The sequence below is a fragment of the Protomyctophum parallelum genome (assembly GCF_964188405.1).
Source record: "Protomyctophum parallelum genome assembly, chromosome: 5".
Taxonomy (NCBI): domain Eukaryota; kingdom Metazoa; phylum Chordata; class Actinopteri; order Myctophiformes; family Myctophidae; genus Protomyctophum; species Protomyctophum parallelum.
Window position 1 is genome coordinate 26263451 of NC_139702.1, and position 16535 is coordinate 26279985.

At 41.0% G+C, this 16535-nt stretch overlaps 1 protein-coding gene across 1 annotated transcript; it reads left to right on the forward strand.

The window, feature by feature from the left end:
* Positions 1-1760: 1760 nt before the first annotated feature.
* On the forward strand, positions 1761-16273 carry LOC310858287 (B-cell receptor CD22-like; the record flags this gene model as incomplete). Its single annotated transcript, XM_083764393.1, has 9 exons — positions 1761-1800; positions 1975-2028; positions 9160-9386; positions 9883-10017; positions 13503-13593; positions 14377-14604; positions 15175-15438; positions 15596-15856; positions 16005-16273. 9 exons carry the CDS (start codon positions 1761-1763, stop codon positions 16271-16273), a joined length of 1569 nt encoding a protein of 522 aa, XP_083620519.1.
* Positions 16274-16535: the final 262 nt, after the last annotated feature.

The window sequence follows — 16535 nt, forward strand, 5'->3', positions numbered from 1 at the left end:
TATTACAACTGACATTAACATAGCCTAATCTCTGTGTTTGAAAAAATATATCAATTCGGACGTTAGTATCAGATGACATACGCATTCAACATGACAGTTGCTACTAGCTTGTTAACGACAGCTAGCAACAACAGCTTGTTAACAACGAGTGCAGTACTTTCATCCGACGGAGCATTGGTCCGAACGACAACCTACCTCCTCCCTCACCCTAACCCTAACCTCCCCCGGGGCAGACACCTAAACCTAACCGCAACCCTCTCCCGACCCGCAGCGCACCTCGGAGCATTGCTCCGAAGGATGATAGTATGCCTCCCGTTAAGAACAGCTAGTTAACAACAGCTAGTAGCAACTGTCGTGTTTTGACACGATCAAAACAGTTTCCCAAACTGAAAAATCGATGGTGCTTTGTGGCCTCGTACAGAGCCAGAACCAGGCCAAAATTGCCTGCAGAGCACCCGATATCTAGACATCTGACATACTCATGCTCTGACCAGCACTAACCCTAAACACACAAACACGGACACCACCACACACAGAGAAACCAAGTACAAACGAAACGTAATGATTCTGGCTAATTCTTAAAATAAATCATCTACCTGCATGCAATTGCATGTAACGGTATCCAAGAGTCCCCCGGGCCTGGTGATTGGTTAACGTCGTCGAAACGAGCCATTGCTCTTTCACCGTCCAGTTAAAGTTGACGGTCACGGTGCATGTCCTCGGTCAGTTGCCAAACTGAGAGCCCATGCCCGTCAAAAAAGAAAGGAAAAACAGTGCCGAGACAGACTAGTACATAGTACATACATAAAAACAACTTCAAAAAACCAAAATAGGTATGCTATCCAAAAGAGTCCCCGGACCTAGTGGTGAACCGCCGTCGCCAAGCTTGGAGGTCCATCTGCTGGCGAAACGAGCCGTTGCGAGTGACTGCTCCAGTGCTCCTTGCGCTTTCGTCAAGTTAAAGTTGACCACGGTGCGTGTCGTCGATCAGTTGCCAATCTGAGAAGCCATGTCGTCAAAAAATAAAGGAAAAACAGCGCCGGGACAGACTAGTCAACGGTCTGTCTCAAGAAACGAGTCAGTTGCGGACAGGTGTTGCGGGTGCTGCTTGTCAGGATGGTGGCGCGACGTCTTCTGAAATTGTGGACAAGTCTGGACACTGTGCGTTCGGACCTGACTATTTGCTCCTCCCCCTTCCGCACCCAAGCTCGTGATAGGTTGACAGGCGCCCGTGCAGAGCGAATCAAGTGTGCGTGGCTGGCACATGGCTGGCACATGACCAATGAGTCCCGCTCATTGGTCCAAACTGTTGTCAACACAGGTGCTGTGTGCGTGGCCAATGTTGAACTGCACTGTAGCCTAGCAACCGAGCAGCCGACAGGTAAAACAATTTGAAACTTTGAAAGTATAACATTTTAACATATGGACGAGTGAAATTAACATGTAGATTAAGTCTACCATCTGTGTTGTTTAAGAGTGAGGTTTCTTTTTTTTTGTATTCTTTTTTTCAGGGTTATTCTTTCTGTAGGCCAAAATTAAATTAAGATCAGCAAATATAGCAGAATAAGGCCGCAATCGTGCAATGCAAACTAATGGTGCGGTATTTCCGAAAGTGCCCCACCCTCCATGCAGAATGCAAATGTTGTCCAGCAGGGGGAGTGGTTTCACCAGTCTACCACCCTCCTGAGCCTATTTTGAATCTCACTGACTAAATCCCCGCCCCCGGCTACCGCCCCCTCACATCAGAGCGGCCAACCAAGATGGCGGCGCCCGTTCAGGACTGGGAGGAGGACTGGGAATGTATTCAATTTTAATTAATTATAGGTCTGGTGAGCAAATTCTGACGGTCTGTTGGTGCTTGATATGCCAATATAACGTTCCGATTTTAGGTGTTGTGTGTTGTGTTGTGTTTGTGTTTAAGACATTTTGGGCACGAGTTTTATATCTTATCTCCACCGTTATGTGTGATATAAGTGCAGGATGCAGGCAGTTGCAATGGAGCGAGCACAGCAGACCTTCACCACAGAGGTACGGCGCCTTGTTGTTGGAACATGTAACATTATAAACTAATGTAACATTGTGTGTTTAGATTGCCTGCTTTTTATTTGGTCCTCTTTGAGCCAAGGGAGGCCGTGCTAACGACGTTAGCGTGATGCTAACGCAGCTCACACCGTGAGCCTCACTGTACAGTGACAAGTTGTAGTGAGTTGGTGATCACACAGGACTGATTTGTTAGATCAACCTGGGATTTTATAATAGGTACTAAGTTGTGTGCTATGTGTCCATCCATGCTAGCATAATAATATCCTAAGGATTGATTGTTAGATCACATCACCCTGGGATTTTATATTAGGCACTAAGTTATGTGATTGTCCATGCTAGCCTAATAATCAAATCTACAAACTTGTAGATCGGCTATTTTCAAAACATTATAATATAGTCCAGATTGCAGTCCCACTCCCAGAGAGAGATGAAATGTTATGAAATGCCATGTTCTTGTTTGCTGTTAATTCTAGGGTGTTCTGATTGTGTGTATTCATATTATTTGAGACATGTGTAGGTGCCTTTATGTGTAGTGTACATGATTGTGGATTCTGTGTGTTCAGCATGTTGCCAACTAGTGTCAAATTTAGAGTTGAGGCTTTGGAGTTTGGACGGTTCGTTATCAAACACTACAACACATCCCTATTTAAATTTATTTAGTCACATGCAAGTAGTGATGGTAAGTAGCGATGACATAGCAAACAAAGCCCTGGTAGGTAGTACATGCCAGCTATATGTTGGGATTTGGGTGCAACTCCCAGGAGGGCTGTCAAATGCTGTCTCACTGCTGTCCAGTTGTATGTTTACAGAAAATGTTCAATTCATTGTCACGCTGTCCAGTTAACAAATTAAGACCGGCTCATCTGAATTCTGAAACCCACTTATGTTTTCTTGTAGACACTGTCCTACGACCAGATAGCTCTGTGATTACACCTTTAGCACATGGTGGCTTTACTCTGCAGCCACACTAGCCTCGGAAACCCAGACATTATATCCAGGAAGAAAAAATAACCACACTGACCACTTTTCTTTTTACACATTGTGGGGAAAAAAATACCACTTAGGCCCTATTAAATAGTATAAAAAAAGAAGTGAGGGGTGCTCTCTACATCGTCATGATGTATAATAGACACTATGCCTATTTGCTCAGACACTGATGTAAAATTGTCCATTTATTGTCAATGGGAATTTAATGTTTGTGTAAGACAGCGCCCCTCAAAATAGAGCAGGCAGTTTATAAAATAGTGAAAATGGCCAAGCTCAGCTTGTAGATATTTTCAGAAGAAATCTATTTTTGAGGGGTGCTAGCCTCTCACTCTGAGGGTTTTTGTACTATTGATGACGAAGGTGAGGACGCAAATTGTGATTGGCCGGAATGAGATGATGAATGATAAGAGCGACCCTCATTTCACACAGGTATCTATTCTGCCTATGACTACACGTCACATATTACCAATTACCAGTGTACAACAGTTCACGAAGTGAAACGGGCAAAACGCAGCATACAGTATATAGCAGTTTCACAGAGGCATTGTGAGCTTGTAGATCAGCTATTTGAACTATTTTAAAAGGTTGTGTATTGAAGAGTAGTTAACCTTTCGACTTTTGTGTGAAGTTCAAGGCCTTCTGTCTTGAACTTGACAGCCATAGGGAATCTGAGGGGGGTTCAGGGGAGTCCCTGCTAAATGTGATTACTAATACTACAGCATACAAAGTACTTTAACCACTTTAACCCTATAGGCTAGTCTATTTGAAAATAACAGATCAACAAGTTCACAGGATGGGTAAAATGCAGAGGACGAATTTAACCTACAGTATGTACTGTAGCCTATATAAATGGTAAATGGTGCATTTATATAGCGCCTATATCCAAGGCGCTTTACATAGATTGTGCATTACATTCACCCATTCACACTGTACACACACATTCATACACCGATGGCGGAGAAAAGCATGCAAGGCACCAACCTGCTCATTGGGAGCAATTTCAAACCTCGGAGGAAAAGTCCAAATAGACTAGTTCGCATAGGATGGATTTGACTTTAATCTGTGGCTACAGGCCAATGAGCGAGCCAGAGGCGTGTTCGCAGGTGTATTAGAATATTTGGGAAATCATGGTTTACTTTATTTTATTAGTATATACATTTGAAAATGTAATGCAACACATAGAATATCACCTGAGGAGAAATATATTAAAACAAGCTTTGAATAATTTGTAAATAAAAGGAAAGTATGTATGGGAACAACCAAACAATGTTCTTCTTATAACACAGTCTAAGGGCACTGTTTATTTAGCAAATAGCAATATCAACAGTCCATGTTGGGATCTACTGAGTGTGTACAGCTGGATACCTGAGGCTTACACAGCACAAATAGTTTCAGAATTCCTTACTAACGGTTTTGTTTCATTTAAGAAAAAAGAATCAGCATAAAATAGCTGGAGACCCAGTCCAATCATAATATGATTTATCTTTCTTGGTAGGTGGCTTCCGTTCAGGACAAGTTGGATGAATTTGCTTTTGTAAATACGCTCTTTGAAAAAATGAATTAAGAAAAGATTATTCTTTTAAAATAGCATCAGTTATCAATCTGTTAACTTGTGGCAATATGTATTCGTGCAGAGCAGGATGTAATCAATTCAAAACCACAAAAGACAATGACCTCTGTATTTCATTCTTCTTCTTTTTTGTCTGTTTTTTTTATTAAACAAAGACTGCATTTGAGTTCCATAACGAATGCCCCATGGTGAGATACGTATTATGCAACAAAAAACATCAACAATTCAGAAAAAATAGGTGTGTGGAAAGGTCTGTTGCAATATGATCATGATCAGTTCAACCCCATTTTATACTTCATTGTACAACGGTGTCGTGCGAAAAAATAGCTGATCTGCTATTTTCACAATTTGCAATGACAAAATTAGCTCACACCTGCCCAAAATAGGGACACCAGGTTGAAAGTGGTGTCCATAAACACAGTCTTATTCACACCAATACAAAGGATGTCTGCTTTTTAGAAGGTGGGCACCTTCTGCAGGTCAGACTGTAATATCACACTATAGTCTTGAGTGTGCACACATGCAGAAAATGTGCAAGCACGCACGCACGCACGCACGCACACACACACACACACACACACACACACACACACACATACACACAAATACTGTTGGGAGAGGGGGAGAATCGAATGGATGCGAGGCAGTGCCATTTGTGACTGCATACACATTTAGACTTGATCTCTGTACGGAAATCAACTATGTAGCCTACAACAATGAACAGTCCTTGTAAAAAGAGAAAGCTCAAGCACTTTATTGTAAAGAGTTTGGGAGGTAAAGTATATTTTTTCAAAAGGTTTTGATGTTCATACTTCAATAACTGTAGCTTATTTTCCAGGAAACCTGATTTGCAAACTTGTAAATATTTGTATGTGGTGCAGGTGCATATGATTTTATTATTTTCAAACCTTTGGCAGACATGAGGGGGGAAAAAGTATCAAATCCGACTATGTACATATAAAGTTTTGTGTTCTTTCAGATAGGCAGGGTATCCAATGGCATAATTCATCACCCGCAGGCAACAGAATCTCACGCTGTGCACTCTCTCGCGCACGCACGCTGTCATGAACGGACTTAACCATGACAAATATGGGAGACGACACACAGGAGTAAATGCCAAAAAAACATGTATTTATTGTAAACTAGTCAAACCAAAGCATATTTAACAGTTAAAGTGGGGTGTGAGTCATCAGTTGTATCAGTAGTGTAGTGCAAGTATGGATGTGTGAGAGTGTATGTGCAGGTGCATTAACCAAGGACCAAAATAACCAAAACCAAACAATGTTTCCTGGGAAGGAGTGAGAGGGAGAATGGCCTTGACCAGCCTGCTTAAGTACTCCTAGCCAGATTGGAGTCAGGTGCCTCTTCCACTAGGCACACCCCTGCAGTCTGGTCTCCTCATGGACAGAGAACAACACTATCAGAACAGTGACTTCACACAAAGAGGATGGGTCATCACAACGCGCGCACACACACACACACACACACACACACACACACACACACACGCGCACACAAACAAACAAATATATAGGGAAAATAATAAAATCATATGCACCTGCACCACATACAAATATTTACAAGTTTGCAAACTGTAAAGTGGGCTGTTATAGCCCACTTTACGTAACACCAAGTGTTACAATTACAATAGTCTGGTACTAATAATAATAATAATAATGATAATAAAGTGTTACAATTACAATAGTCTGGTAACTAGCTTTGGGGATGCGTCAGAGCTGGATTCCTGAATGGGAAATTCTGGGCACAAGCCCTGCAGGGCCCAAAGAGCAGGGTGGGCATTGTAGAAAATTAGGCCAATTAAGTCAGAGGCATTCACCATGGAAATCTTAATTATAGCGGCTCTCATATAACGTTATGCAATATGCATGTTACATATACAAATAATAAAGTGGTGAAAGAACATAAGCTGATCAGTCAGTCTATCATATGATTCTAAAGTAAAGGGCCCCAGCACGGCCTGTTTTGAAACCGAATATACAAAAGATATTTTGACACTACTTTTCTTTCACTTAAAGGAGGAAACTGATGACAAAAAGATACAAAAAGAGAGAACTATGACTCATTTCGACTTCATGTTGACATATCCGTGGTGCAGTAGATCATATCATGGAGATGCGGTCCGGTACGCTCTTGACCCATTTAGACCTGAAGACAGTTTTCTGATGTTTCTATGTCAGTCGTTCTTAAAGTTTTTCATGTCAAGGACCCCAAAAATATATGTAATTGGCCGCCGACCCCCATCTGAAATCTTGTTCCAGGGACCCCCCATGAAGCAAAGATTGAGTTAAAAGTTTTGGGGAGAAAAGAAAAACGCAAAAAAGAAAAGCTGTTAATTCCAAGCTTCAAAACGCAAAAGCTGCTCTGCATAGAGATAACATGGGACCACGAAGTTAAAGCAGAAGCTAGCTTCTGCAATGTGAATGGGGCCATATAAATAAAATGTATTATTATTATTATTATTATTATTCTCCTGCCGTTAACCCAGTGGTGGAAAGTCACTAAGTACATTTACTCAAATACTGTACAATTTTGAGGTATCTGTACTTTACTTGACTGTATTCCAATTTCCAATACATTTACATCTACTCCACTACATCTCAGAGCCAACATTTGTACTTTTACTCCACTACAATAATTTGAAAACTTTAGTTACTAGTTACTTTGAAGATTTACATTTTGATTAGAAAAACATAAATTACTGTAACCACTTCAACCCTATATACATTTCGACCATTTGAAAATAGCTGATCTACAAGCTCACAATGCCTCGCGAAACATTGTGTGCGACCTCTCTTTTCTATTCAAATATGAATATAAACTAGAAAGGTCGCAATTTTGTAGAAATGCAGTTTGCAAATTGTGGTTTGCAGTTACATTTCTCACATTTGCGGTGCCCCCTAAGGATGAAAATGGAATTGCTTTTGGAACTTGGTTGATTGAACCACCCGCGACATGCGATTCAAATTTGGAATGGATCGGACATTTACTGTTTCTATATGTTAATGACATGACTTCAGCTTGTGACTGCAACTTGTTCCTGTTCGCAGATGACGAAAAGATCAAATTACCTACCTAGGTTCCATCCTGGAGGCCAATCTTTCCGGTGATAAAATGGCCACCAACGTAATCAAAAAAGTCAATCAAAGAACAAGATTCCTTTACAGGATCTCCTCACTGGTCAGCAAAAACACCTTGAAGACCTTAACAGGTTTCTTTGACTATGCATCCACCTCTTGGTACCACAGCACCTCAAAGGCCCTTAAAACAAGGCTCCAGACCTCCCAAAACAAACTGGTCAGGGTCCTACTTGGCCTCACCCCCCGAACCCACCTCACCCCTGCCCACTTTGACAGGCTGGGATGGCTTAGGGTCGACGACAGAGTACAGCATCTTGCAATGGGTCTGGTCCACAAGATTCGATACACCACCAAGATACCCATGTACCTGTCTAAATACTTCCTTAATGTAAACGAAGTCCACACCCACAACACCAGAGGGAGTGCAACAAACCATGTACAACCCAGATTCGGCACAAACAAGGGACTAAATTATTTTCGCTCCTATGCCACCAAAATGTGGAACGCCCTACCAACAGTCATTAAGACATGTGAATCCCTTGACTCCTTCAAAACCGCTCTCAAAGGGCACCTACGGATGGCTGCAATTCGAAACTGGCCTCTGTAAAATCTGAATCCCCCCCCGGCCCATTTCCCCTCACTGTATATGTATCTTTTCCCTTTTTGCTTCCTATATGATGAATTCCTGTTCTGTTCTTTAGCTACATAGAAGTGTCTATTTGTATGTCTCTAAATGTTTTGATGAATTGAACAATGTGGACCCTGTTGTAAACAAGTGTAATGCTTAATTGGGTCGTCCACTCACAGTTAACAGTCCTTGTATTGTTTGTGCTTAAAATGTTCTGTAAATTCTACAAACTGTTAATAAATATTTCAATCAATCAATCAATCAATCATTCCGTTCATGATTCTTTGTAAAATAGGCCCCTCCTACTATATTCGGACGACGATTACGGCCGAACGATACGCACTATCAAAATTCTGCAGTTGGTGTTTTAATCGGATAGGTCCGGAGATCATGTGTGCCGATTTTTGTGAGATTTGGACAAATGTAAACGAAGTCCACACCCACAACACCAGAGGGAGTGCAACAAACGGGTACTGTTAGGTAAATAGTAAATAGTGCATTTATATAGCGCCTTTATCCAAGGCACTTTACATAGATTGTGCGTTACATTCACCCATTCACACACCGATGGCGGTGGAAACCATGCAAGGCACCAACCTGCTCATCGGGCGCGATTAGGGGTTCGGCATTTGCAAATGCTCAAGGACACTTTCAAGATTTTGAAAATGTTATTAGAACAGCTGTCTGCTTGTATATCTGCCATTTTTGAATAGCCAACTCAAAATTGACACAAAAATGCTTTCCCGGTGGTACATTTCGACCTTTAAACTTTAAAGGTTCTCTCAAACACAAAGAAAGAAGTGACAATAATGAATTTAATTTATGATCCATAGGAGTCTACCAGCCTGATACCAAGACACCGGCCCCTCCAGAAGTAGGGGCCGACATAAATGAAGAGCGCCCCGGGATGAGGTGCAGGAGGGGGTTCAAGGACCAAGTCTGTGTCCCTATAGTTGGGCCATTGATAAGCACTACCGAGATCAGCACCAACCACCTAGAGGAGTCTGACATTGACCTGCTGATTGAGGAAGGACATGGCAATTCTACACAGATAGTGCAGGTAGGTTAATATTGTAGTACAGTGCAGAACACTATTTATGAGCAGTTAGAGCAGAACTTACACCCGAGTCTAGAGTGACTCTAGACCAGTGAATCTCAACCTGTGGGGTTGACACTGGTGGGCTGTGACGATACTGCAAGTGGGGCGTTATATGGAATCCCACCGAAGCTCCAGGAAAACCCTGCTGTGATTGGCCCGTTAGTCGCTGTGATTGACAGTTCTCGTTGTTGCAACTATGCCTAAAACTAACCTCAATAAAACTATGCCTGCCTGGGAGCCAATCAGACACATTGTGCGGCGGGTCCTGGAGCTTTGGTGCAATTGGTGGGATTCCAAATTGCAAGGTACCAACCAGCAGTACCAACCAGCACATCGGGAGCAATTTGGGGTTCAGTGTCTTGCTCAAGGACACTTCGACATGTAGACAGGAGGAGCCGGGATTCGAACCGCTGACCCATGGATCATTGGACGACCTGCTCTATCTCCTGAGCCACAGCCGCCCATCTACTATACATCTGAAATCTACGGCTCAGGAGACCCTGCCAGCAGAGAGCTCTGGGTGGACATCGATGTGATGGAAGAGGGCAGCTGGAAGGTCCATATAGCTTCCTGTCCACCATCCGCAGACAAGGTAAGGTAGGTAAGGTAAGGTATGGTACATTTTATTTATAAAGCGCCTTGAAAAACAAATGTCACAAGGTGCTGTACAATAAAAAAAATGAAATAAAACAAGAGCATCACATAGATCAACAATAAAACAACACAATGCAATACAGTAGAGTTGTGATAAAATATATAAACATGCAGTAAAGTACATAGATATAGACAGTATTACAAACCAAAGTGTTTACGAAAAAGATTGTTTTTTAGCAGCTTTTTTAAGGTATCAACAGATTCTGCCCTCCTTAGGGAAAGGGGTAATTCATTCCATAAGGTAGGGGCTACAACCGCCAAAGCTCTATCGCCTTTAGTTTTTAATTTAGTTTTACCTGTAGATCTGAGTGTTCTCACATTTGCAAGCAGCGGTATGGACTCTGTTTATGAGATTCGTTTGAATAGTCTTTATCTCCTGTGTATAAAGTGGATTAGATTAGATTTTACTTCCCAACTGAATAGAACAAAGACTGGACTGAACTCAATACTTGTGTGTATTTTCCTTATTCTCTGACTTACTGTATATGCTTCCCTTTGCTTTCAGAGAGTGAATCTGTCCTTTGACTTTCCTTTCTATGGCCATATATATACCAAAGGAAATCACTGTGGCAACTGGAGGTAAGTGTTCTACGGCCTTTGCCTGCACATTGTGAGAATTACAAATCATTAAAATGTGTTGAGGGATAAGGTAGGTTTGTTTCAGTCCAGAATATCAGATGGAACCATACAATTCCAAGGTCATGAAATGGTTTATATCCATTGTGTTTTCACGCCCTACAAAATAACTTAGGGTGACCTGACCTGTGTGCGTGCGTGTGTGCATGCTTCCCTTCACAGGTTTCATTTACACAGGCGACATCATCCATAGGATGCTAACAGCCACTCAGTATATTGCACCTCTGATGGCGAACTTTGAGCCTATCCCAAAACTCCACTGTGCTTTACTGTGACAACGGTAAAATTAATACCTACGTTAATGGGAAGACCAACGTTGAAAGCAACCCACAGAAGACATACATTTGTACTGTACAGGGAGTGAAAATTCTTCCATTCTCAGCGTTGAATGAACACCTCATATCATTTGTTGTTTGCAGTGTTGCACTCTGGAAACAGCAGATATACAAGCTCACAGCACGTGCTGTGGAGTGCTGTAGATTGACTAGTAGATTGGCTTGTAGTACAGTAGGTTGTCTATTGTCAATGTGCGACACCGACGTGTGACAAATATGGACAGAGTCCGTTAAATACACCCTGCTTCAAACTCCACTGAACTAATGGCTGATTCACTGTGGTTTACCACATGTGCAAAGAATTTAGCTCTGCAAATGCACTTCCTTTTGCCCAGACTATACTGTCAAAGAGTCGTTATAGGCTGGTCAATTAGACATCATAAATTTCATGGTCACCTTATTTACGCACATATTTTACTGATCATTGTTTCTATTCCCTGGTATGACCGTAATGGTGATTTCCCTTTTATTCTCCTTTTTAAGTTCTTGTATTAGTCTCTGGGTTATTGTGGGGTACAGATCCAGGCCTTCTCATGCCATACCTCATCAGTAGATCAGCTTGTACGATTTATTTAAACATACAAGTAACTAATTAATACAGAGAACTAAAAGTCAGCAGTATGAATATTTACGTCCTAACTTCTGTATTCTTAAGTGTGAGCAGGAAGGAAGGGAGTAAACAACACTTATTGGTTTTAACCTCCACTTCTCTGTTTAGTTGGTGTGTGTTGTTGATCCGTTGTCAGTAGTGTCTAGATCAGGGGTGGGCAACTGGCGGCCCGGGGGCCACATATGGCCCCCACCTTCACTTAATGTGGCCCTCATGTTAATATCAGAATACTGACATAGTATTGATTTCAGCTGTTACAATTCCAAAGCCGCTTTAATTACTTCATGACTAGTATTAAATGACTAGTATTAAAATGTTATTGTCTTTTTGTGTCCAATGTAGTTATGTTAACAGTTCATAAAGTTAACATATAACTATAACTAAATGCATTTGAAATTCAATTAAAAAAAGTTACTTTTGGCCCAGGCCGTAGCGTAACGGTCTGGGCACCGGACTGGTAATCCAGTCGCAGTGTGCCGCGGGTTCGACTCCCGGACCCGACACGGCCTTTACTGCATGTCATCCCCCCATCTCTCTCCCGTTTCCTGTCAGCCTACTATCTGTCCCTTCAAAAATCAATAAAAGGCGTAAGCCGCAAAAAAATATCTTAAAAAAAAAAAAAAAAAAAAAAAGTTACTTTTCAGGATTCCAATTAAAAAAATAGACAAAAAAATATTCCGGGTTTCAATTAAAAAATAGCAAAAATAGCTGATCTACAAGCTCAAAACGTGTCGCACTGCGACGCGTTTTGAGATCGTCTATTTTTGCCACGACAATAACATGCACTGTGGCCCCTCTGGAGTGAGTGTGGCAATATAGTGGCCCTCGCCATCGTCACAGTTGCCCAACCCTGGTCTAGATGACTGTTGTTAATGTAGACACACTGGACTGGACAGACGATCTCTAGACAAGTGAGTGTCTGAATTATACCTCACCGTAATTTAGCAGCAATGATACTTTAGTTGATATAATCACTGACAGGATTGTATCTTATATACCGACACGTGTTTGACAAACTAAATTAAATTTATGTATGTTGTTTTTGGCAGCAAATTTTGATTTTAGTTGTAGTCATAGTCTCTTGAATGCATTTAGTTTTTGTCACATTTTTGTCACCTGGAATGTTTTAGTGTTTAGTCTAATTTTGGGCGACTAAACATCATAAGATTTTAGTCGACTAAATCTACAGTTTATTTAGTCGAACAAAATGTATTTTGGCGGGCCTTGATGCCGTCGTAACTGATCTACTGATGCCGTAGATCGTCGCAGCGCGCGTTGTGATCGGCTATTTTCAGCATGCAACTAATTGTAAAATTACCTATATACTGGATGTCTGGATCTCTTGTCCACTAGTCGCTTCCTAACATTTTAGTCTAGTTTTTATTGTTTATAAATTGTCAGTATATTTAGTCTTCGTTTTAGTCATCATAGCTTAGTTTTTATTTAGTTTCCATTTATTTTTCGTCAGTGAAAAAAGGTAGTCGCCGAACATTTTTCGTCTTAGTTTTAGTCGACGAAATCAACACTGTATGATATTTATGCTCCATTCACACAGATGTTTTACAATCCATTGATAATCTGCTGTTAAGTGATGTCTCTTACTTGCACAAGAGACTGAGCTACTCTACATTATTTCTTATTCATGTATTTATTTATTTATTTATAACATGTTATAGTAAATGTTATATTGCTTGGCTATTTGACATTTAGGCTACTGTACCATTTCACCAGCATTGGTGAGACTTGGTAAAAGATGTATTATTTACTATCTTATATCTTATTACAGAACAGAGAGTACAGTAATTTAACAGTAACATTACTAGTTGGTTGTTTTCATTGCAGTTTGATGCTGTGGGTCAGTTTTCACCTCAAGATACCATGAGGTTTCTAAAGACAATCAGAGTGATCCTGGACATTCTGCTCTTGGTACCTGGTGAGGACAGTTTGAAATGGTTCCAACACATATACGTACAGATAAATATATGAAATATTGAGTTAAAAAACACACACACACACACATATATATATATATTACCTGATATGATGAAGAAATCACACCCGTGTGAACTGAGTGGTGCAACTCCCCTCTCCCCCTGCCCCCCCCCCCCCCTCCCTCTCTCTCTGTAATTAGCAGGCAACAGTGCAACACTATCTCTCTCTCTGTTTCTGGCACAACAGCTCCACTTTTGCCCCTACTGGTAAACATTGGGACATAGTCAGTTTGCACCTCTCAAAAAAGAACAATCATAATATTTACCAGGGTTTCTTTTTTTTGTCTTGTACAGGTGTCTGTAGTAGTCAGTGGAAAGTGACCTACACCAGTCTACCTCCATGTGTCCTCAGAGGATCGTCAGTATATATTGGATGTTCATATTACTACCCATGGGGTCAGACTGTCACTGAAACAAGATGGTTCAAGAACGGAGAAGAACTTCTCCGTGGCTCTGAACCTCAAGGTCGTTTTCAATACACTGGTGATAACGGCCACGTTTGCACCCTGAAGATCAATAACATAGAATACAGTGATATGGGAAGTTATTACTTCGAGTTTCGGACAACAGATGCAGCGTACGGGTCCAGTCTCAATAGCTACAGACTATCTGAATCTCTGTCCGGTAAATAACAATACCGTTTTAATCTTTCATGAAATCAAAATCAAATCTTTTCTGATAATCTCACCAACTGATGTCCATCTTGTTTTTATTCTTCTGAACAGGACTGACTGCACAGCTGAAGAATGGGAACACTGTGTCAGAGGGGGGAGAGGTGATACTCTACTGTGAAATATCTTGTGTACCACGTCCCACAATTGTCTGGTTTAAAGATGAACAACGAGTACCCAACCCAGTATTCCATGCCAAAATCCAGGATGCTGGGGGTTACCAGTGTGCTGTTAAAGGACAAGAGAGATGGAAGTCTGCCGCTGTGAGGTTGGATGTGCAGTGTGAGTTTATATGAGTTCATGTGAGCTTTTAAGTCTTTCTCTGTCTGACTCTGTTCCATTCTGTCTTTGATGCATTCAATTAATTAATACAACAGCACATTCAAAGAAGAATCATATTCAATGAAAGCTGCGAGCAGTGTCCCCTCATTCGTATCTTTATCCACGACAGGATGCATAGTATATCCACTATGCTGTTTCTTCACAGCAACATGATTCCAAACATAGTTTGTAAAAGTACAACTTACAGGCCATTCTTGCTATGACTATGGTTCATGTTGCCAGTAGTTATGTATTATAAGGTAGTTAGGTATTATAACTTTAACAAAATATTGACACCTAAATGTGTTCAAGGCTTAGATATCAAATGAGAAATTTGGGGCTGATTTGACCTAAACATTCTAGTTACAAAGTATCCCCTGTTTCTTGACAAAACGTGGAAAATGATCGCTGGTGCGTTGTGATACAAACTCATGAATTTTATCGCTTTTCATTATTTCAGTATTTTATTTACACTGGGGTTAGTTTGAAATGGATCTGATTATCCTCTCTATTATATTCTTTCTCCAACAGATGGTCCCCAGAATGTGGTTTTGTCAGTAAGTCCACAAGGAGATGTTGTCAAAGGAAACTCAGTCACTTTGAGCTGCAGCAGCAGTGGATCAAATCCAGCCATCCAGAGCTACATCCTTCTCAAAAACGACAACACTGTAGTGGCACAGAATAACATGTTTACCATCTCTAACATCCAACCCAGTGACAGTGGAACATACTCCTGTCAGGCAAAGAACAACATCGCTGCAGTCAATTCACCTCGAGTCACTCTGAATGTTCACTGTGAGGTTTTCATTTCATTAAGATCAAAATTATATGGAATTATTTGCTTGATTCAAAAGCATTATTTATTATGGATCTGATTGGATCTGATTATGGATCTGATTATCCTCTTAGGAGTTTGTGTAAAAGTACACCTATTATATTCTTTCTCCAACAGATGATCTCCAGAATGTGGTTTTGTCAGTAAGTCCACAAGGAGATGTTGTCAAAGGAAACTCAGTCACTTTGAGCTGCAGCAGCAGTGGATCAAATCCACCCATCCAGAGCTACATCCTTCTCAAAGACAACACTGTAGTAGCACAGAATAAGACGTTTACCATCTCTAACATCCAACCCAGTGACAGTGGAACATACTCCTGTCAGGCAAAGAACAACATCGCTGCAATCACTTCACCTGGAGTCACTCTGAATGTTCACTGTGAGGTTTTCATTTCATTAAGATCAAAATGATATGGCATTAATTTGCTTGATTCAAAAGCATTAATTATTATTGTCATTGTTCATACCGAGAACATCAAATATTGTAACCTATATTTGTGTAAACGGAGCTTAATATTCCTCCACAGACCCTCCAGAAAACACTTTAGTGTCAGTGAATCCACCAGGAGAAGTGGTTGAGGGCAGCACAGTGACTCTGACCTGCAGCTGTGATGCCAAACCTCCAGTAGACACCTACACCTGGTACAGAGACGGAGGAAGCACTATCTCCACTGGTCCTCAGCTGGTGAAGGACAACGTGTCTCGTGCAGACTCCGGACAGTACACCTGTCGGGGGACAAACAAACATGGATCCCAGACGTCGTCACCTCATTCCATTGATGTTCTCTGTAAGTAAAGGAGAGATACAGGAAGAAAATGTCATGTAGTCCAATGTCAATATTTATTTAATATTTAACAATAACAATATCCTAACTATGGTCAAAAGTGATTTGTCTTTAGTCTTTTCAATGATGCATCCTCCCTACTTTTAGCATAAATTAAAATTATTGAAATGAATTGAATTGAAATGACTGACATTAAAATAGATTCACAGCTCTTAATGTGCGTTTAAGAGGAATATGTGTCTCATTATTCTGCTGCAGACAACAACCATCCGG